General features: G+C 38.1%; 1 protein-coding gene across 6 annotated transcripts in view; it reads left to right on the top strand.

Annotated features, from left to right (window-relative positions):
• Window positions 1-23,895, top strand: part of palld (palladin, cytoskeletal associated protein) — a 481,585-nt gene that overhangs the window by 416,085 nt on the left and 41,605 nt on the right. For 5 of the 6 annotated variants that reach the window (XM_051927635.1, XM_051927637.1, XM_028802194.2 and 2 more), the window contains 3 exons: window positions 16,821-17,501; window positions 18,431-18,566; window positions 19,778-19,879. In XM_051927635.1, the coding sequence (XP_051783595.1) occupies window positions 16,821-17,501; window positions 18,431-18,566; window positions 19,778-19,879 (919 nt within the window). The remainder of the gene's footprint in view (window positions 1-16,820; window positions 17,502-18,430; window positions 18,567-19,777; window positions 19,880-23,895) is intronic. The other variant, XM_051927636.1, reaches the window with a different exon arrangement.

The following is a 23,895-nucleotide window of genomic DNA, read 5'->3' as shown; positions in this document are numbered from 1 at the left end:
TTTATATGATTGCCACTTTTTGAATTACACAACAAGGGCAATGAAAGTTTGTTTGTTACAAGTGCATATCAGTAGATCCTGGGAATTTAATAGGCAAAGTATATACAATCTTTGCAAAAGACACCAAACTGCTAGTTTTTATTCAGAACAGCTAGTGTTAAACCCAGTACAGTATTTATCTGCACCTTGCGGCGTAAGCATGCACTCTAATGAGACCTCGTCATTGCAGAGTTTTCACATGCAGCAGTAAATAGCTGAATTTTGGTCTATTTAGAGAGGCAGTGCCTTTTAAGGAAAAATGATGTAAGTTTAAAATGGTCACTGCCAGCTTCTCACCCCTTGTATTATTTATAAAAGTAACATTCCAGCAAGAAAAATGGCTAGAGATATATTTAGCAAAGAGAGTTTCTTGGATTAGTGCAAAGCAAAAAAGTATATGGGATGGAAACAATTATGTAAAACAAATCTTAATAATCAAAATCAAAATAATACAAATTATATGAAGATACTGTATATAGGCATTAGAGTGTCACAATTGTTAGCTTTTTATATGTTTATAATAATGTCAGCATACCTGTGTGGCAGTTGACAGTGGTATCTCAAATTTCAAGGCTCCTAGGTTTGATTCCCAAACTGCTCACTGTGTGGTGTTTCCACATTCTCCATATATATACGAATGCTGTTTTTTTCTGATGGTATTGCAATTTGTATTGAATTTCCTCCCACATTCTTAGAGTGTAGACGTTAGGTTGATTGGTAATGCATGAGCAAGTGAGGGTGTAAGAATGAATGTGCCCACTGTTGATCCATTTCTTACACATATAAAGATGATTTGTGTACGCTGACAAAATGTGGCTTGTATCCATTGTCGCAAAAAAAAGAAATTGTTTAGAATAAGTTATAATGAAAGCAGGTTTTAATTTGAGTAACAAATGTATGGGTGCTTATAGTCCATCCACAAGTGATATGACATCATTTCTTTCCATTATAATTTAAACTTGAAGTTGATGATGTTGGCTTTCTTCCAGTTACAAGGAAGTTGGTGCAAAGCCATAACAAGTAGTTGATAAATTAATGTAGACTTGTATTCCGTGTGTGATAAGACAAAAATTGAACCAGCTTTACAAATCCCCAAAAAAATATAACTAGTAAAATATGATTGATTTCACTTAAACATATACTGTACTGTATTTTGCAAGCCTTTGTTGGAATCACTAAAGGCTTTATATGTTCATCCGTCCAAGTCTTTGGAACTGTTTGTAGCTAGAGGTAGCAGGAGCCTATTTTTGAAGCACTGTGCAAAGAGGGAGCCAAACTTGAACAGGACGGTGAAGCACCGTGGCACAATGATGAGAGTTGCTTCCTTACTGCTCCAGGACATGGTCTCCTGGACTTCAATTCATGCTTTTCGCCTGGAGTTAGCACACTTTATTGGTGCTTGTATTTGGTTTTTTTTGGTCATGTATTGTGGTTTTTCTCCCACACCCCAGAGATCTGCAGGTTAGTTTGTAGCTGTACATAGGCCCATATGATTAGGTGTGTGTGAATGTGCCCTGCAATGTACTAACATCCTCTTCAAAGTTAATTTCTGCTTGTTCCCAGTTGCTGTCATGTTACATCATGTTTCACATGATTCTGTCCTGGAATAAGTGCAGTTAATGATGAACAGATGGATAACACTTAGATCACATTTCAGTCACCAATCTCTCTAAATGTCGTCTTATTGTCAGAGGAAAAGGAAACCACCAGAGAAAAGCAGCATATGCACAGAGAGAACATGCAAACTATACCACAGCATGAAATCAAACCCACCCATAAGCACTGCCAGGCAACAACATTATTCACTTCACTTCACCATAGTTTTTCCTAACTAGTGCTTCATTTTAGAAAACAAAATGTACTACAATAAATACCTTTAAAAGAATCCTGATAAAACTCTACATAAAGCTAATTCTTAAATGCTTTGGCATTAACATTCTGGGGCGGCACGGTGGCGCAGTGGGTAGCGCTGCTGCCTCGCAGTTGGGAGACCTGGGGACCCGGGTTCGCTTCCCGGGTCCTCCCTGCGTGGAGTTTGCATGTTCTCCCCGTGTCTGCGTGGGTTTCCTCCGGGCGCTCCGGTTTCCTCCCACAGTCCAAAGACATGCCGGTTAGGTGGATTGGCGATTCTAAATTGGCCCTAGTGTGTGATTGGTGTGTGGGTGTGTTTGTGTGTGTCCTGCGGTGGGTTGGCACCCAGCCCAGGATTGTTTCCTGCCTTGTGCCCTGTGTTGGCTGGGATTGGCTCCAGCAGACCCCCGTGACCCTGTGTTCGGATTCAGCGGGTTGGAAAATGGATGGATGGATGGATTAACAATCTGGCATTTCTGCAAATATAGTAACAGTGTGTGTCACTCTGGAAGAAGAGTCTGGGAGGCTTGCTATCTTTGGAGGCTTCTCTCTGCTTGCTTAATGCACATTTCATCAGGGTTATTTGACTTTTGTGGATTCTGCTTGTGGTAATTACGTTGCATGTTTAAGTAATTTAATTGAATTACCTTAAATTAAATCTCCACCCAGACGCATAGACAGTATTCTCAAAAGGGATACTCATATCTTACTTTGTAACTTTGACAACTGCATGACATTTGATTTGGTGAAGTGCATATAGAATAAAAAGTTGGCACAGATTTATAGCTTAAAGACAATGATAATAATCATTCCAAAAAAAACCCAAAAAAATTAATAAAACCCATTGTACTAATTCATCAAGTTACTACAAAGGGTTTCTTTCCAGTGCCAGCTCTACACTGATATATCTCATAACATGGAGGTAGGTACTGTTATGAAACCTTGTAGTCCTAACAGGTCTAATAGACATACCAGATGGAAGGAAGGTGAACAGAGGATAAGTGAGGTGCCATGAGTCATATAAGCTTCATTATGAATTTATGTTTTAAGTTGAAAGAGGGAATTTTGATAGTGAGGATGAGATGACATCCTTTGATTTTAGAAACAGTGCTAGAACAGAAATGTACAATGGGTTAATTTTTCTTGGAGCACATATTTAATTGTTGGAATTTCACAACTACCTGTTCTTTATGTTGTTTAACTAAAGTTCACACCTGTTTCTTTAATTTCATTGATATTTAGTTCCAGGTCATTTAGTTGACACCAAATGACCGATTCAGTTACCTCATTCCTTTTAGTAGGTTTGTTGCAATCTGAGATGTGCTCTTCAAGGGTATGGTTGTCTGCTCTTGTAGAATTTACACGTTGAATACAGTCCTGTTTGTGCACCCACCAAGGAGTAATGATTAAGATGTATTTCTGCAGTGAATCTATACTTTATACTCAGGGTGCTCGGTCTAGAGACTGTATATTTCAGCTTCACAACCTGCTTTATATCAAAATTGGAAATCTAAGGACCAGTAGCACAGAGATGGATGGATGGATATACATGGCTGTCATTTCATCTGATAACTGTGTTAAAAACAGAGCGGAAGTTTTAGCTGTATGTGCTCAATAATTTTTGTTGCTGAAGAATTGTGAAGTTCCAGGAACAGTGTATCCTCTGCTGATCTGTTTGTTCTACCAGTAAACTAATAGGAGTCCTGGTGTACATTAGACTGGAAGTTGACTCGGCAACACAGAAATACAGCTCACCTATTTTAACATTGATTATAACTGTTTTTGGGCTTAACTTGTGCTTTAAGATTATTTCTGAGATGTGCTTTGGAACTTCACAGAAGACTTTCTATGTATATTTACTAAATAATTTGTCATAATTTGATATACATCACAAAAAGGGAGCACTGCTTCAGGGGAATAACTTGCTTTTTGTAAGTAAAACTCTGTTATTTCATGATTAAGTGGACACAGAGCATTGAACATTGTCATTATTGATAATTCATACAGGGTTTTGGTCTTTGGTGAACAAAATCATTGTCTGTTCATAACAAGTATGGATTCTGTGGCAGCTCTCCGATGTAAAAAAAGAGCAGCAAAAAATGGAAGAAAGAGTGTTTAGAATGAACACAGCATGTACAAATGAAATTTTGTACATATCAGAAGTACTGTTCACATAATCTAGAGGCTAATGAGAGGCTAATTACAGTCATTTTTTGTCATGTTCTGTTACTTCGGATGTTCCTGCTTGCATGTATTATGTTTGTGTGCCGCAGACATTCCAGAAAACATCTGTGCATTTTGGATCTACAGAGACTACATCTGGCAGATCAGAGTATCCTCCCTTTTAGTTGCCTAGACTTTTGCTCATGTTTAGGGATATTGCAAGCCAAATTAATCTCTAAATGAATTTCTGATTTTTTAAAATGCTGCTGCTATTGAATGCATTTTAAGATATCACAAAATCACTTTCAGCAAAACTTCTTATTGTTGAAGTAAGACTTCCCATCTATTTAAGATATCTTGCAATACACAGGAAGTTATTTTAAGATCTTGAAATGCATTTTAGATATCTTAGTTTTTTTGCAGGAAACTACACATTTCATATATTTTAAATTGCATTTTAGGGATCTGAAAAGGATATTCAGATATCTTGAAATTCTTCCATATCTTGCTAAAGACAAAATACTTTGAGGTATATTTTATGAAAACTCAGATGGAGCAGAAATACATTTTAAGATATCAGGAAATTAATTTCAATATTTTTAATATTTCTAAGATATCTTGAAATATATTAGAGATCCACAGAAATGCACAGAAAATTATTTGAAGATATCTCCAAATGCTTTTAAGATATCTTAAAATACATTTCAGTTGCCTGAAAGTGACCAGGCGGTCATTTGAAGTTTTCTTGGAATGCATATATCTATAATTCATTTCATTATGTCTCAATGTTAATTTGGCTGTTTGGAACTTGTGTTCCAGTATGGTGTTTGTGAGCTCTCAGTGCATTGGCCTCTGCAGATGAAAATCGTTTGTTTTTGTCTGAAATATATTTTTACATGTAAACTGTATATTTTGCTTTTGGGGTCCAATAATGAACAATTGAGATAACTTTTGAAGTATATTAGATTAAGGAGAGTTTTGCCAAAGATTTGGCTCACCCTGTAGCACGTAGAGTGTGAGGGCAAAGGAAAGAATAAAGCATTGGCTCACAGTGGGATCACGTGGAAGTAAGCTTGTAGCTGATTGGCTGTCAGTATTTTTGAGGGTGGTCCAGAAGCAACTGGTGACAAATCAAGTTACACTTGTGTTTTTGGTATTAGCATGTCAGTTTCCTATGCTGTATTATAGCAATGAATAAAACAATAAATAAATGAAACATAACCTATTTGCCATGGGTTCAAGACCATTAATAAACATTGTTATCTCTTCCTACACTTCATGCAAACTGCAAAGATCCAGAGGTATTTTAAGTCTGATTGCACTTCAGTCTTCCTCTGTTCAAGTATTATTTCTTTTATCTAACACTGGGTAGCAATCAGTTGTTACACTAGCAGAAAAATAGACAATGTACATATGCATCTGTTCATCTATTTTCTGTTCTCACCCTAACCCTAATTTCCAGTGCAGGTTCACTGATCATGAATATCTACCAAACATCTTCTTCTTTTGGCTTCTCCCGTTAGGGGTTACCACAGCAGATCATCTTCTTCCATATCTTTCTGTCCTCTGCATCTTGTTCTGTTACACCCATCACCTGCATGTCCTCTCTCACCACATCCATAAACCTTCTCTTAGGCCTTCCTCTTTTTCTCTTCCCTGACAGCTCTATCCTTAGCATCCATCTCCGAATATACCCAGCATCTCTCCTCTGCACATGTCCAAACAAACTTAGTCTCGCCTCTCTGACTTTGTCTCCCAACCATCCAACTTGAGCTGACCCTCTAATGTACTCATTTCTAATCCTGTCCATCCTTGTCACAACTTGATAGCAGTGAAATACCCAAATACTACTTTATTGCTATGTACCCTGTGATGAAATGATGTCTCATCATACATTGTGCTTGTTGCTACCAATTTCAGCAGAATGAGTGAATGAGTTGTTGGATGAAGTAAACACAAGTCATACAATAGATTTTTGTTTTAAGAAAGGAGTAGTAGTCATGATAACAATTCAGAAGGTGTTTTTGTGGGACTCAGGTGGGATACATCACAACCTTCAGTGGTTAGTGCACTTCTGGAAATAGGATTATGTCAACTGCGCAACCCAGAGAAAAGCAAAAGGCAAGTGCTGTGTCATGTGCAGTCATCCAAATCAAGCGTTATGCTTATTAAATAACATCTGGAAATTATTTAGGAAAAAATGGACACTTCATAAAATGTACTTTGACTAAAACTGGAGGCTTTGAAATGACATCACTAGATACATTTCCAAGAAAGACATATTATATCTATACTTATGAGACTGTCCGCTATTTATTTATCTCAGAATTCTTCCTCCACTTTTATTCTAATTACGTGGTGGTTTATGGATAAAAGATAGACTGTTTGTGAAATTACATGGAAAAAACATTAAATATAACTACTGTAGCTTTCTTCTGCTGAGAAATGCACAACTTTTCATAATCCTGGAAGGAAAGAATGGATTAATGCAATATATGAGCATTTTTATTCATTTTGGAAGGAATCATACTATCAAAACTAAGTATGAATATATAGTAATAATTACATCATCTTCTAAGAATGTATCAAGAAATTCCAGGAAAAGTGTATCACGATATAGCATTCCCATAAAAACCATAGTTGACTCATGGAAAAGTAGATATTTTAAGAAACTGAAATTACATGCACATTAAAAGATAGTCAGATAAAATCCGTTAATGCAAGAGAATGATAAACAGTTAAAAAAAGAAGTCTCAATGCTAGTATAATTAACAAAAAATAAAATAAAATGAACATTTAGCCTGAAATGACTTTAAATTTAGAAAAGTTTGAAAGATCCTACTAGAGTCTCTCCATTTTTTAATCTGTTTTCCCCAGCACAGTGTTTAGGCTGAGATTATCCCAGCGACACCAGCACACCTCAGCTATGTGAATTCTGTTCAGTTGAGTTTATTCTTATGTAGTGCACTTCAATTTATAGGCCCAAAGCACAGCACACATCTTAATACATAATTCGCCTGCCTCCTCACTCACTCACTCACTCACGTCCGTCCGAAGCTGAATGCACAGCTGCCCAAAAAACCTTACGATACCGACATCCAACCCCAACATCGCGGCCGACGGCAGATTTACAGCCGCAAAAATTCAAAGAGAAAGGCGACTTCGATTAAAGCTCTAGAGGCCTGAAAGGCGATTTCGACTACAGCTCGAGGCCTAATTACGCATTCTGATTCAATTACGCATTCATTCAATACACCTATATCAGGTTTGTGGTGCTTATACTTATTACTATTCCATATTGTACTGGAACATTCATCATTCAATATTATACTATAGGCCTGGAAAATTCTTCAACTAACAGTACAAGCCTGTACAGTAATGAGTAAAGCGGACTACAATCATTACAAAACAACTTCTTCATTACTTATCATTTGTTCTTCATACACTGCTGACACAAACTCGTGCCCGTTTCATCTTACGTTGTCGAAATGGGCTCTTTGTCTAGTTTATAAATAAATAGTAGAAGTGCATAACAGACTAGACAATGCATATTCCTTTCAAGAGAACACAGTTTTGTTGCCTTCAAAATTTCCCCTCATTCCTGCTTTAGTAAAGTGGGGGTCTCATCAGATATTTGGCATTCCCAGACCTCCCAGGGTGTCCTGTGGATGAGCCTGCTTTATTCGTTTCATCTACCAGTCATCTTGAAGTTCAAGTTGTTTTTGTGATTGTCTAGGATGCATTCTTGCTCACTGCCTCTTGGGATAGTTGTTGGGAGTTTCTGTGGCTCAAGCTTTGCAGACTGTCTTGGATGAAGTGGGAGTCAGTCGTTGCCTTTAGCTTGAGGCACAATTACTTAAAACTTGAACACTGACTCAGATGATGACGCAGCAACACCTATTAGTAAAGTACCACCCCATCACACTTTGCTTTTAAGCTGTAGGTGATTTCATATGAGGTACAAACTGACGGTAGTGAGGATGTTACAGCGTCTATTATGCTATAAGGTGTAGAGTGTGTTTTTCAAAAAATTAAAAGAAAGACAAAATGCCCCACATTTACCAGAATTGGCCAAATGGGAGTTAAGGTGTGTGCAAATGATGGGTTGACTGTGTTTAGAAAACTGGGAGATGGATAATTCAGATACATTAACTCAGTAAGCCAAAGAATATATTTAGAAAGTTGTGTAACACTGGAACGTGCAGACAAAAGAACTAATGAGTCCAATAATTCATTTTCCCAATTTATTTAAATATATTAATCTGTGCTTCATTTCAAATTATTTTTATTAGAAGAGAAAATGACCAAATCTGTCAAGTCTTTTCAAAGTAATCATCCGTTTTAAAGAACATGGAAGTCCTGGATGATTTTGGTTTCCTCCCTGGGATGAAAGCTATTGTGTTAGTTTAATTGCCAACTTTAATTTGGTCAGGTACTTTGGGTGTGATTGTGCCCTTGAAAGGACTGCTGCCACATCTAAGGTTGTGCTTGATTCTGATCAGGGAAATGCCGATAAATAGTTGACCTGAGTCCCACAGTCAAGGCTACCCAGTATTAAAAGGATGTTTGCTAGAAAGGAAAGAAAGAAACATTTTGCACAGGTAGTAAATTCTTTTTTGGTTGGGAACAAAGCATTTAGGAGGTTTCCAAAAACTCATATAGCACACAAAGCTTGTTATTAAGTTGTTTTCTCTACTCCCCAGCAGTCTTTTAGCTTGTAGATATGACACTGTGCCTCAGGGAGTGAAAAATCATATTTTACCTTCCTGTAATGACAAATTACAGATATTCTTTCAATTCTGTGCTGAGATATTCAGAGTGAGATGCTCATGCTTTAAAAACAGAACTGGTGTCCCACTTTAAATTCTTGTCACAAAATGATGATATATGATTACAGTGGTACATCGGATCAAGTTAGCACAGTTAACCTTTAGTTAGTGTTTGATGGCATCTTTCTTTGAGCAGCAATATTGTCACATAGCTCCAGAGACCTGTGTTTGAATGTGGGCCTATTCATACTATCTGTGCTGAGTCCGGGAGGTTGTCTGTCATGGCTGCCATATTCCTCAGCATCCCAGAAATGTGCTTTTAGGTTAGCTGTTAGCTATAAATCGTTCAGGTGGGAGTGAGCACAATCCATATGCAGTGACACCCCTGCTATGCTCATTTCCTGTCTTGTGTCCAGTTTCTATGGGAATAGTCACAGGCTTTCTCAGATCCTGTGCTGTATAAACCTGGGCTTGATAACAGATAGTCAGATTTTTGTTTTGTTTTGTAATGTCTACCATAATCATCTTATTTTGCATCTCAATCAACAAAGGCTATAACTTTCTCTTTTGAAGGGATAACGTTAAACTTCTCCTTCCAAGGACAGTTATGGACTGTATTTTGGTCTCAAGTTCAAGGTGATTGATCCGTGTGTCATCCTTAGTGACAAGAACAATCAACACTCAGCCCTCACTAGAGAACAAATCTGACTTTCTGCACAGTTTTATGGTTGACGATTAGGGCTTGTGAAAGCCAATGTGCACATAATTTGAATGTCCTATGGCATTTCAAAATGAAGTAAAGTAGTTTCTAGACATTTCCTGTTAATTTTGACAGAATCATAGAAAGGTTTTCAATTTTTTGGACAAGTGTTTCATCCAAGAGTTCCTATTCAAACTTCTCTCTCCAACTAAATAACAAAAGACAAAAAAGGGGGAGAATACAGTATATTAAAATGAGTTAATTAGAAAGCTAAAAGAGCTAAAGGGAATGCAAATTACAAGCCGAAGACGGCATTTGTTGACCTACTGCCATATACTAAAACAATTCTGAATCATTCCTTATAATGTAAATTTTATCTTGTAAAACAATATTATGCATACATTATGCATGATTTGAATTATGGAAAAAGTGGAGCACATTTTGTGTGCAGACTGCCTGAATGTATTTGCTAAAGGTGACTGTCCTTGTAGCTGCTTAATCACATTTTCTTATTTTCACTCAGGCACTAAGTCACTTCAGGATTGTCTTCTTTAGACACCATATATTTTTAAACAATGAAAAGCAACTAGGATGGTGTGGTGATGCACAGGGTAGTTTGTCTGCATAACAGTGTTGTGTCCTGGGTTTGAATCTGGTGCTTGACCATAGTTAGTGTGGCGCTGCACATTTTCCCAATTTTTTGTGAGTTTTTTTCCTTTTACTCGTTTTTTTTCTCACAGATCCTTAAAGTTTGATGGACCCCTGGCACCCTGAATGAGGCTCCTACCTCCCAGAAAATTCTCAAGGCCCCTGCAGCTCTGAATTGATTAATGATTGTTAAAGCATGTTAGAAACAGCAATTTACAAAAACATAGTCAACAGAGAAAACAGAAAATAGGTGGAAAATCTAGAATAATTTATAAGGCTACTGGTTCTAATACTAGTTGTGACTCAATATGTAACCTGCCCAATCAGGGCTCCAACTTTACTAGTTGCACACATTTTTCCTGTAGGCATTTGTAATATTGCCCATTCATCAGTGCTTTTTTATCACAAGCACTACTGTCCCACCTGCAAACCTAATGACACATGGACAGGTTCCAGCCCTCTGTCACCCTAAATTGGATAAGGCTGGTCAGGATATCGATGGAAAGTTTACTTTGAGCTCAGTGCTAACAGTTCACAGGTTGCTAGAAATTTTCCATTAAATTACACTCATTTTGGTGAGTTGGGATCTCCTATACTGTCTATATGAGAACAGTGACTGACGTGTCTGAAAGTAAAACATACTTGGTGTTCTTCCAATAACAGCTATATGTGTGAGATGTGACATATCTCAAAAAAGAAATTTTGAAATATAGGGTTACATTTTATCTTTATCTTCTCGATAAAGTTAAAGAGCCCTGCTCGTCTCAAAGTTATCTGTGCTGTCTGTGAAGATTCTAGCTAGTACACTGTGTGTGCATTTTTTCTAACCTCATTGTCAAATCTGTTTTATCTTTGCCAATTATTTCCAAGTGAATTGTCACAAAATGACTCCTAAGTGAAAGAACCAGAAAAGGATGAAAGTGTGTGATAATGAAGCCTTAGTAGGCAGTAATGGGTGTCATTGTAAAACCAGTCAGTGCAGCAATCATTTGACAAATGGTACATAACAGCTTCTGCAGTTCTAGAATCTTTTTCATTTCAATGTGCCGAAAACAAGTAACTTATGAATATTGTATAGCTGAATCATGAACAAAAATGTCTATTTTTCCATGTGGGTTTCATGGCAGTGAAAAGTTTAACACTGTTGCCTCACTGCTCCATGGACCGGTGTTCAAGTCCTGGTCAGGTCACTGTCAGAATAGATTTTGCATGAGATCCTTGTTCCTGTGAAGGTCCTATGGGCCCCCCAGTTTCCTACCACATTTTAAAGGTGTGTCTGCTCAATCCACTGATGACTGTAATTTAGGACCTGTGTGAGTGACTGGGCCTAAAGATGAGCAGGCCTCCTGTCTAGAGTTGATTTCTGCTTTGTACCTGGTTCTCTGGTGTTAGCTCTAGCATTCACAGAGCCAATAACAGAATAAGAGTGTATAGCAAATGGACAGATCAATGTTTTTTTCCATGCTGTGAGGATAGTAAACAAATTGCTTTCAGTTTTCATCTTCTCATAAATTGATTCAATTTTGGCATATTTGCTTAGGAAAGGAGTCCACTACAAGGACACTGACATTCCTATAAATGACTGCATTCTTGCGATACACTGTAGTGTCTTTGTGCCAAAACAACATTAATTTAATAAGTCTGTACCTGTGCATCCATCCATCCCATCCATTTTCCAACCCGCTGAATCCGAACACAGTGTCACGGGGGTCTGCTGGAGCCAATCCCAGCCAACACAGGGCACAAGGCAGGGAACCAATCCTGGGCAGGGTGCCAACCCACCACAGGACACACACAAACACACTAGGGCCAATTTAGAATCACCAATCCACCTGACGTGCATGTCTTTGGACTGTGGGAGGAAACCGGAGAAAACCCACGCAGACACCGGGAGAACATGCAAACTCCACGCAGGGAGGACCCGGGAAGCGAACCCGAGTCTCCTAACTGCGAGGCAGCAGCGCTACCACTGCGCCACCCTGTACCTGTGCATGTGCTGAATATTTTGTATGGGGTCTGTGGATCTAGTGCTCTGGAAAAAGGCATCATGGAAATGTTTAATTTCAGATGACATTCCTTCGCTGCACTAACCCCAGATCCTGAAAAAGAAGCACACAACGAATCACTGTCCACTGGCTAAACTTTATTTGGATCCATTAAAATTTCCCAGGTTACGTTTATTAGTCCTCAGGCACACATAAAGCACTGCAGATGTGCTCACAGCCCAGAGCTGCTTCAGGGTCATTGAAAGCCAGGCTAGTGAGAGGACTGTCACGTCTATGTATGTACAAACCTGGTATGGACTTAGGTTGTTTTCTCATGAGAAAAGAAATGAGAGACTTTTCATAAAATGATATTTAAAAAAAAAAATCCTTGTGCTGCTTGAGGGTTAAGTATGCTCTCTTTTTATGCCAGTCTCATTTCTGTCTTTATATGTCAACGAAGACAAAGAAACGGCAAAAGCTTCCCACCAGATGTTTTTCTTTTAGCTGATTATAGAGATTAAATGCTTCAGAGTGACAGAAATCTCACATATGAAGTCATTTATCATTTTCTTTATATATTTTTTGTCTTATTGGTTTGCTTTTATGCTTTCTTAGTCTACAATGAGTAATATCCCATTGTTATGCGTTTACTTTGGGCATAAACCATTTCTTCAGTTTGTTGCAGCCTTTTGGAAATGTTAATAATTCTTATATTTATCCCACTGTGTGATCTGTCACCAAATACACAATCAGCAAGCTTGTGGAGTTTACCATTTGCTCCAATCTACAAATGGCTCACACAAAACATAAGGAAAGGTAAAGTCTAGGACTAAACAATGAGAAATTTTAAGTAATAAAGAAAAGATCACCATTTAACTATTTATGCAGGATTCTTGAAGTTTTCTTTTTGTGTCACCCATTGTATAATTTTACATTAAAGTTATTAATTGACATCTTAATTCAAAAGCGGTGTGAGTGATTGCTATGTGTCAATTAGCTTGTCATATTCACAGTTCTTGTAAACACACTTATTCCATTACAGAAGGTGAAAGCTTATACTGGGAATGTCAAGTCAAGCAAAATGACACCTTTTATTGGCTAACTAAAAAGATTACAATATGCAAGCTTTCGAGGCAACTCAGGCCTGAAGAAGGGGCCTGAGTTACCTCAAAAGCTTACATGTTGTAATCTATTTAGTTAGCTAATAAAAGGTGTCATTTTGCTTGACTTCTCACTACATCCATAATGGCTAACAAGGTACACCACCCTAGTACTACTGGAAATGTCAATAAGTGGACACATTCACTACCATGCCAGTTTAGAGTCAACTTAACATGGATGTGCGAGAAAACCCGATGGAGACAGCATGTAAACTCAGACAGTGACTAAGTTTTAATCCTGGAGCTGTGAGTCAATCTTAATTCTATATTGCTTAATGCTATATATGTCAGCAAGCACCATCATGCAGTACGTCATGCAGAAAAACATTACAACAGGACAGTACAGTGTGATCCTTGTCACAGTCAGCTGTACTATCCGGTGTACTAAGAAAGAATCCTGCTGCATGTCTTAAATCATATTTCAATACCTCTCTTGACCTAAATCCCTGATAGAATTAATCCTTGTTTTCATGTTTCCCTTGGCAGAGTGGGCAATCTTTTTATCTTCATTTACAACATGCTTGCTATTTTCAGTGCCGTAAAAATGTAAAAAAATAATTTTTATTCAGAAGCATTTTCAGTAGCAAGACATACTGTTTTATTCTCAGGGAAAGCACTTTATCAGTGTTGTGATTTACAATACAGTGTACTAGACTGGAATTTCCTTGCTATGCTGCAGGCCTTCAGTGGAAGGCTCTTGCTTATACTGTATGACTCATGAGAACATTGTTGTATCTTGCATATAGCAACATGTGAATCATATTATTACTTTTCAGTTCAGCTACATTGTGACATTTTCCATCATTCTTTTGAAAATTTTTACCAGATGTTTTCAGCAAGGAAAAAAAAAGAAAACATGTATCCTTATTTTGAATTTCCATTAGAGAAATTAATTGCACCCAGAAACACTCCAAAAGAAACATTAACAGCATGCAAAGTTTCCTTGGTGTTTTATTGAAAACTGCTCCAGTCTGAGCTGAATGTCTAGCCATGGGGCACACAGTTCTTGGGCACAACTGAAACTGCTCTCTGCTTAGGAAACATGCCTTAAAGTAAGTGGTGTACTTCTGTGCAGTATATAGTACATTCTGTATTAGGTTACACACATAAATCATCCATCCATCTTCCAAACTCGCATATCCTGAGCAGCATCGTGGGGTAGCCACAGGGCACAAAACAGGAACAATCCCTGGACCACACATATATAGCCTTATGTCAAGAAATGCATCCCCTTGCAGGATGTAGTCCTGTGTTTACTGTGTCATTCAAGCCGCACTTGACAGTAAGGCTGATATTCAGGGTTGTTTTTTAAAGTTGTTTATTTGAAAAATGATTTTAAATGACAAATTTCATATGGGACAGAGAAAAAATAAATCTCAGATGATCTTGAGGATGTATCATTGTGACAAATATATTGAAAGCAATTTGATAAGTAGAAAGTAAACTACCCAAGAAAAACACTTGACAGTGAAATATATTTCTCTCACCCTTGTAACAAAATGGCATTGTCGATGGTGTCAAATGCAGCGCTTAGAGAAAGTAAATGAATTCCAGTAGATACAGCATTGTCCCTGTCCTCACCTTTGGTCATAAGCTATGGGTAATGGGCGAAAGAACAAGATTCTGAGTACAAATGGCTGATATTTTTTGCAGGATTGCTGGGTTCTCACTCCATGATAGAGTTGAGTCCCTGCTCCTCCAAACCAAGAGAAGCCAGTGGGGGTGTCCTGAGGTTGCGTGTGTAGTAAGGATGCTGCACAGGACACATCCCTAAGGCAGAGGGAGATCCTGTGGCAGATCCAGGACACACTGGAAATATTATATCACATCTCTTGGCTGGCCTGGGAACAACTGGGGGTTCCCCAGGAAGATCTAGAATCGGTAGCTGGTGAAAGGAAAGTCTGGGCTAACCTGCATGGCCTGCTGCCACCACAGCCCTCACCAGGAACAGCGGTTTCAGAAGATGAGGTGACATTTTTACAACTGTAGTGTAGACTGTTCTTGTGCAGTGAATGGAGTAAAAGCCAGACTTTTGTTCAAAAAGAGCTACTCTTTGAGATGAAAACGAAAGTTATATATGAAATTAGTCCATGAACCTTAAGATTCCAGCTATAAATCTTAACTCCTTATTAAGGCCACACTGTTTGTCAACTTTGAAGGAATAAGAAACGGCAATAATTTGTCTACCTATTATTTTTCTGAACCTGCTTTTTCTATCACAGACGCCCATCCTGTCAGCACTGGATGCAAGGCTGAAATAAGTAAAAAGAAGAATAGTCCATGAAAGGCACATTCACATTTATAAGAACATATAAGAGCCTAACATGAACTTATTAAATCAGTGCACCATCACGACAACATTTTATTCATTATGGTGTCTACAAGTAAGTGGCTTAACATATCACTTATGCTCATTTTACAAATATGAAGGAGAGCCAGCTTTACTCTTTATATTCATTAAAAATATAAGGACTCAATTGATTTCCCAAAATCTACAAAGAGGATACTGTTGTAGTGTTAGATTTAACAGCCACTGGCCTGGTCTCTGAAGATGCAAGTGCTACGAAGTTAGGGGGTACAGCGCAGAGACTAGTGAAATAAAAACAAGTATCATTTAGATATTTCATAACTTTTGTCTGCATTAAGTTTTTCCATGCAGATTAACATGAGTGTCTTTCTTCATAAAGACAATGGATGTGCATATGAAATTACTGTCCTAATTTGTATCTTGCTGATTGTTAATGTCATAAACATCTATTCTTGCTTGCTGTACTCCTCTGAACATAGGATTCTGTTTTTGTCTGTCCTAGGATACCATACACCTCGGCTTAGTTATGTGTGTTAGGTAAATAAAATGAATGTCCATTCATTTTTTTGTACAGTACCAGCCTTCCTGGTTTGACAGGCGTGGAATGGAGACCAGCCATGATAATGAACCACAATAACCAACATGTTTCATTGTATCAAAATGTATTCATTCTTTGAATCTAAATAATACATTTGGTTGGTTTTTTGGAACAGACATTTTTATTCAGATGCTTATTAATGAAGGAATGCTCTCTAATAAAGAGTCAATGAATGATGTGTGCTCATTCAACTCGTGATAGAGCTATGGTGATGCAGGCAGCAGGAGCAGCTCCACTGGAATTACAACATCTGCCTTCCTTTTCAGTACTAATTGGATTTAAACAAAACAAAACTTGGATAAAAAACATCATTCCTTTATTTTAAATCCTTCCTAAAAATACTAATTTATTTGCTCTGCCTTTTTATATCATAAGCTGGCAACAGCTGGTTAGTATATTCCTCAGATGCATCTCAAAGTCATTTCCAATCTGTTTTTCTGTTTGATTTGTGGCTTAAGTGGGGTTTTTTTTAAGTGTGACATATTCCAGATGTATCTTTGTGTAGACATGCTATGAAGCAACTTGACCTGTCCATTTCATAATTATGTCATGCAACAAATGTTGTAATAATTGTTTTTGGTTTTCCTTCCTTCTTATAGGGATCCAGAAAAACTGAAGGCATTACACGAACAAGTTCTGTTGGAGCAACAGGCCCTTTTCTCCCTTCAGCAACTGTCCTCCCCACCTTCTCCACCACTCCCACCTCCTCCCTCCTTCCAGGAGCTGGAAAGCAGTCAGCAAAATTCATCTCAGATTAGCCTGGCTAATTCACACGGCATCTCCAGTGGAGCCATGCAGACCACCAGTACCTTCAACTATGCACGTCCTAAACAGTTCATTGCAGCCCAAAATGCCATGAGCCCATCATCTGGGTACCTTTCTCCTTCTTCTGGTTCTTCATGTTCCAGTCTGACATCCCCACCTACCTCACACAAACAATTCAGCAAAGCCAGCACATCTCCTTTTCAGCATCAGTACTCCAGTGAAAGTGAGCAACCTACATCTCCCTCTTCACCTTCCTTTCCTCCACCACCTCCTCCATTCCTTAGTCCCACAAGTGCTGGGGCCTTGCCGGATTTTCCTTTACCGCCACCACCTCCTCCACTCCCTCTGTCCTCCAGCCCACCGCTTCCTTCTGCTCAGGTTATAACAAGTGAAGGGAGGAATTCTCCATTTTCAGGACTACAATCACCAGCAGGATTCCTCAGTTCAGTTCTGCCATCACAACCACCAACTCTGCCTGTCAACTCTCTGGGGCTACCTAAAGGTGGTAACACTATGTAAGTAAGCACTCTTGTGGTTTGTAGAGCATTATAGTGCTAAGTAGAGCTGGATTGTGTGATGCTTTGAAATGGGAGGCTTAAAAGATTAGGCTGACAATGCATATGAATGATTGGGCTGCAAAGGCACATCTGGTTAACCACCACCTCGGTCATGTTTCTTCATTTAAGAGTCAGGTGTCATTGTTTGTACAGCGCTTATGTATTTATATTATGATTGGATAGGTTTTTCCTGCCACATTATAAAGGTATGCATGGTAGATTAACAGGTGGCTCAGAATGTGCCCCTTGTGAAAGTGACTGCATGTGAACATTGGCATGCTCTGCGATATTCCAGGGTTTGTTCCTGTCTTATGCTCATTGCTTCCAGGAGATGTCCTGGCTCAGAGAAATGACCAAAACATGTACAGAAATTAATGGATGAATGAAAGAATTAATCTTTAACGTGAAGCTGAGTGAGGCATGTAGGCAAGGACAAACTGACAAATGAGTCCCATATTTAACAGCTTTCATTTTTCTTTATTTTTAAGGATATGTCTATATACTGTATTAGTGAAATACAAAGAGTTACTCTTGTATGATAGATTGTTTCCAGAAACTAGGTAGATGTGGCTAGCTCCAGGCAGAACATAAAAAACCTGAATAAAATCCATTCAGGTTACAATTTTCAAGATTTTTCTACATCTTACTATTATTTCTTTGTTTTGGTTTTGCTTTCCTTTAGCAAATACTCACCAAAGGCATTGTTGAAGGTGAGAGAATGTATTGTATTATCATCTGCTTTATTCTGGGTTGTACATCACTATCTCATTTTCCAGTAGATACCATTATTGATCCCTGGTCCTCCAGCATAGTCAATTTTGTCATCTCCTCTTCATAATAATATTTCTTGTCCTTCTGCCTTCACATACACATTTTACTCTATACAGGGGATTCCCAAAGAAAAATGTCAGGTCTACAAGGATAGCATCAGACTCTGAGATCCAGGGCACCAAAGATGCTGTCATACAGGATTTGGAGAGAAAGCTTCGTTTTAAAGAAGAACGATTCAACAATGGCCAGCAGGTTAGTTGTGATAATGCTAGAAACTTATTAGTGAAAGCAGTTCATGTTTATCACAGTTTACAAGCTGAACTGAAGCTATGCATGCTTTAGATGTGACAGTATCTTGCGTTATACAAAAAAAAAAAAAAAAAACTTTGTAAATAAATAAAAATGCATGCAATAAATTATATTATAAGCTGTAGTTATGTCAGTATTATACCTTATAAAATTGGGATGTTGAGAAGGGCTGCATTGGCATGCATCTTTGCATCTGCAAAAGTAAAAATAGATAAAGGTTATTAGTGTGCTAAATAAATACAGTTCATCTTACCTTTTCAGTGTGGAAATAAACTTTACCTGTCTTTTTAAATTATACAACCATAAAATGTAAAAAATGTAAATATATATAAATAAACAATATATTCATGCTTATACATACTATAATTATTAAATACCTGGGATATTATATGTCATAAAATGGAATCAGATGGCCATTAGAATAAAGTAAGGTGTAATCCATATGTAATCCATTGCAGCATTTTTAAAGGTCAATACATCACCTAGTATACAGTACATTTTAGTTTTAATAAAGTATTACACAAAATAAAGTATGGTTTCTGATGTCTGGGTTGGTTATTAAAATAGTTTATTTTGCTATAGTCAATCACCATCCTTGTCATCTGTTCTTATTATTAACAATAACATATATATATATATACATACTGTATATATATATATATATACACACATACATATATATATACATATACATTATAATGTGCACTGCAATGTAAACTAAAATCATACAGCGCTTCCTGGATGCTTGGTAGCAGCAGAAAAGAGGAAATTAATCTCCAACATGTTGTAAATCCTGGAGAAAAAACAAATCCCCAGGGATCTCCAGCTCTTGATGAAGTTAAGTTATGAAGACCTGGTTAAGTTAGCTGCCTGGCTAGCCTAACAATTCCTAAAGCACATTTAGCAGGCTGTCTGCGCAAAGACCCCAGAAAAGGTCAGTCAAAGAGTAGATACCACTCTGGGGCAGTCTGTAATTGACATTGCTTTTCCCATCAGTGCTTATAATAATCAAACATATTTGTTTAAATAGGGCAATGTTTTATGACACTGTGATATTTAATGTCTCTAACTGAAATGTTTTACAGCATGGCTTAACATATAAGCCCCTAAGTAACATGGTACTAACATTTGCTCAAACTAATCCTTGTTTCCAGAGGCTAACATACGAGGAGAAAATGGCCCGTCGGCTCCTTGGAGCTGACAATGCAGCCACTGTGTTTAACATCTCAGAAACAGCAGAGGAACCCAACCCTCAGGTTTGTACACTGGTTAACAGGTACAGCACAATTTAAATAAGCTGCAATGATTTGTAGTGTCTCTCTTTTTAAGTTTTTTATCACTGGTTTCATTTGGATTTACTGTACATTATGAGCAAGAGGAGACTAGATCCCTACTCCAGAATGTTTTCTTTTAGTAAATATTAGAGCTGGTTCTTACTTGCTTTATAGTACCTAAAAACCCCTTGTGTCTCCACAGGGTGGAGAAATAGCAACCATGAACTCTAAAGTTTGCAAAAGGGTTTTGTGGACCATCTGTATCACAGTACACCCAAGCCAATACCATAGACATTTTGGCATTTCTCTTTTGGCTTGGACTGTCCAAAACCTAACAATTTAACATAACATAATAAGTTTACAATTCTATGGCCTAACTAGAATAAGGGTGTAAATTACACTGGACCACAAAGATTTTGCTTCCTGAATAAATGCTCCTATCATGTACCATTTTATTGCAATCGCCTGTTTTTCCATCCATCCATCCATTTTCCAACCCGCTGAATCCGAACACAGGGTCACGGGGGTCTGCTGGAGCCAATCCCAGCCAACACAGCCTGTTTTTGTGATTTATTATTCATATACAGTACAGAAACTACAACAGAAACATCTGTGGTGATCTAAAGGTAGTGACCCTACAGCTTGGATATGCCAAGGCTGTGAAAGGGACAGCTGTACTGAAGTGTCTCATTAAGTTAAAAAGAATTGGCTGCTCTGTAAGTAGGGCAGAAAACTGTGGCACAAAAACTTCTTGTCAACCAAACAAAGATATTTTTGCCTCCTCTTCATATAATACTGATGAAAAACTTACTGAAGGAATGAACAAGGAAGGTGAAGAATTTTGATTTTTGAGACATGTCCCTTCAAATAATAGATCATAAAATTAAGAAAGGCCGCAAATCATACATGTCATCAGTGACAATTGTTAGAATATCTGCTAGTTAGGCTGGGGAAAATCACATAGAAGGTATTCAAGGAAATTTTCTTGGCACGTACAGAGCACCAGCACTTTGTCCAGCTGATGAACAACAAGCTTTAAGCATATAAAGCCATGCAGTGCAACCTGTCACTAAAGATTTGTTTTCTGCATTCACATCTGGGCTTCCACCCTGCTGATCTTGGTACAGTCAGTGATGAATATGGAGTACACTGTGGCAGTGGAAAACGGTATCAAGGCAAGTGTAATCCATCAATCCTTGGCCAGTTATTGGACACTAAAACAAGAAGCATAAGAGTACAAACAAAAATTAGCAGGAAAGTATTTTTAGCTTAATTAAACTAGTGCAGTGTTCCAGCATCATTAAATGTGCTAGTTAAAAAACATAATTTCATGTTTCTCCAAATTCCTACATGACACAATCTAAAACTACATTTGTGATCAGCTTGACAATACCAATCAGTTTCACCAAAACTTTTTAAGGAAGCAAAAAGCTGTTGTTATTTCTCCATAACCATAAATATTGATGCCGGCAAAACAAGAAAATATAGTTTCTTTAGTCAACAATTTATATCATTTAAAGGTTACCCTGATAAATGTCTGTTTATTTATATGTGATTTTATTTAGCAATTAAAATTAAATGTCTTTTGAGAGAACAAGATGTTTAGATTTATCCTTTAAATATTTAATAAGAAAAAGGGTGACTTAAAATGTCTAAAACAGGAACAACCCTCTTTTAAAAATAGCCCATTTAAATGGACAGTGAAATGTCCCATGTTGTGAAAGGTTTTGTTCCATTTTCCGTTGACTTCTGTTGCTTTCTGGCCCAAAAGTACCAAAAGTAGTGTTCACTTCAGTTTGATCACTTGCATGTATTATTTAATGCATATACAGTAGTCTTGCAGCTTTTATGCTATGTTAAGAGTTTCAGTTGTGTAGAGATAGGCAGATTATGTTGATCACTCTACTGCTGAGCACCAGTTCACTTAAAATATTTACAACTACTTTGTGTTTGGCTGCGTGCCACACTATTAGTGTCTTCCACCATCCATTCTACCTGTTCATTTTAACTAGGCCTTCAACACTGATCCATCCTTTTGCTAAAACTACTTTTTTAGTAAATTGTAAAGGCAGGGCCCAGTCACCAAAGTCACTGTTTGATAGTTCATCCCATGGCACACCCACTTTACAGTACACTAACACACTACCTTATGCCTGGGCCGTCAGCCTTTTTTGTTGGTGATAATTATTGTGATTTTGACGTTATACTCTGACTTTCTTTGTCCTATACCATCATTAACCTTACCTGATTTCCTTTGATTAACAAAAATGATAATCTGATTAAATAAGGGAATAAGTCTGTATATTTTATTTTTAACTTTTCATATTTTGACAGCCTTTGCTTTTATGAAATCAGTTGCTTGAACAATAAAATTTATCAAGATATAAAAAAAAAAAAGATCAAACTCAAAAAACCATCAAACTGTTCAATTAAGGGTCATGGATGTCAGTCCCTGTCTTAGGAATGTTAAGTGCAAGGAAGAAACCACCCAGGATGAAGTGCCAGCTCATTGTATGGCACATTTATTCACACCAGTTGAATGCATAATATCCAGACCTAGAATTCAATGTAAATTCCCCAATCCAATGGCTCAGTTTCTGTTTATATGGAATTTAAATATTCTTTCCATGCATGTCTGGGTTTTCTCTCCTGGTAGTCTTTTAACATTCTCAAAAAATAAAGACCATATTAAATCACCATCATTGTTTAATGGAATCTTGGAAAGTGTACTGGTGCCGATATTTAAGAATAAGGGGGACGTGCAGGACTGTAGTAACTACAGGGGTATAAAATTGATGAGCCACAGCTGAAGTTATGGGAAAGAGTAGTGGAAGCTAGGTTAAGAATTGAGGTGATGATTAGTGAGCAGCAGTATGGTTTCATGCCAAGAAAGAGCACCACAGATGCAATGTTTGCTCGGAGGATGTTGATGGAGAAGTTTAGAGAAGGCCAGAAGGAGTTGCATTGCGTCTTTGTGGACCTGGAGAAAGCATATGACAGGGTGCCTCGAGAGGAGCTGTGGCATTGTATGAGGAAGTCAGGAGTGGCAGAGAAGTACGTAAGAGTTGTACAGGATATGTACGAGGGAGTGTGACAGTGGTGAGGTCTGCGTTAGGAGTGACGGATGCATTCAAGTTGAAGGTGGGATTACATTAGGGATCAGCTCTGAGCCCTTTCTTATTTGCAATGGTGATGGACAGGTTGACAGACGAGATTAGACAGGAGTCCCCGTGGACTATGATGTTTGCTGATGACATTGTAATCTGTAGCGATAGTAGGGAGCAGGTTGAGGAGACCCTGGAGAGGTGGAGATATGCTGTAGAGAGGAGAGGAATGAAGGTCAGTAGGAACAGGACAGAATACATGTGTGTAAATGAGAGGGAGGTCAGTGGAATGGTGAGGATGCAGGGAGTAGAGTTGGCAAAGGTGGATGAGTTTAAATACTTGGGATCAACAGTACAGAGTAATAGGGATTGTGGAAGAGAGGTGAAAAAGAGAGTGTAGGCAGGGTGGAATGGGTGGAGAAGAGTGTCAGGAGTAATTTGTGACAGACAGGTATCAGCAAGAGTGAAAGGGAAGGTCTACAGGATGGTAGTGAGACCAGCTATGTTATATGGGTTGGAGACGGTGGCACTGACCAGAAAGCAGGAGACAGAGCTGGAGGTGACAGAGTTAAAGATGCTAAGATTTGCACTGGGTGTGATGAGGATGGATAGGATTAGAAATGAGTACGTTAGAGGGTCAGTTCAAGTTGGATGGTTAGGAGACAAAGTCAGAGAGGCAAGATTGCGTTGGTTTGGACATGTGCAGAGGAGAGATGCTGAGTATATTGTGAGAAGGATGCTAAGGATAGAGCTGCCAGGGAAAAGGAAAACAGGAAGGCCTAAGAGAAGGTTTATGGATGTGGTGAGAGAGGACATGCAGGTGATGGGTGTAACAGAACAAGATGCAGAGGACAGAAAGATATGGAAGAAGATGATCCGCTGTGGCAACCCCTA

This window comes from Erpetoichthys calabaricus, chromosome 5 (assembly GCF_900747795.2).
Source record: "Erpetoichthys calabaricus chromosome 5, fErpCal1.3, whole genome shotgun sequence".
Taxonomy (NCBI): Eukaryota; Metazoa; Chordata; class Cladistia; order Polypteriformes; family Polypteridae; genus Erpetoichthys; species Erpetoichthys calabaricus.
Note: the sequence above shows the minus strand (reverse complement) of the source record. Positions and strands in the feature narration are given on the sequence as shown.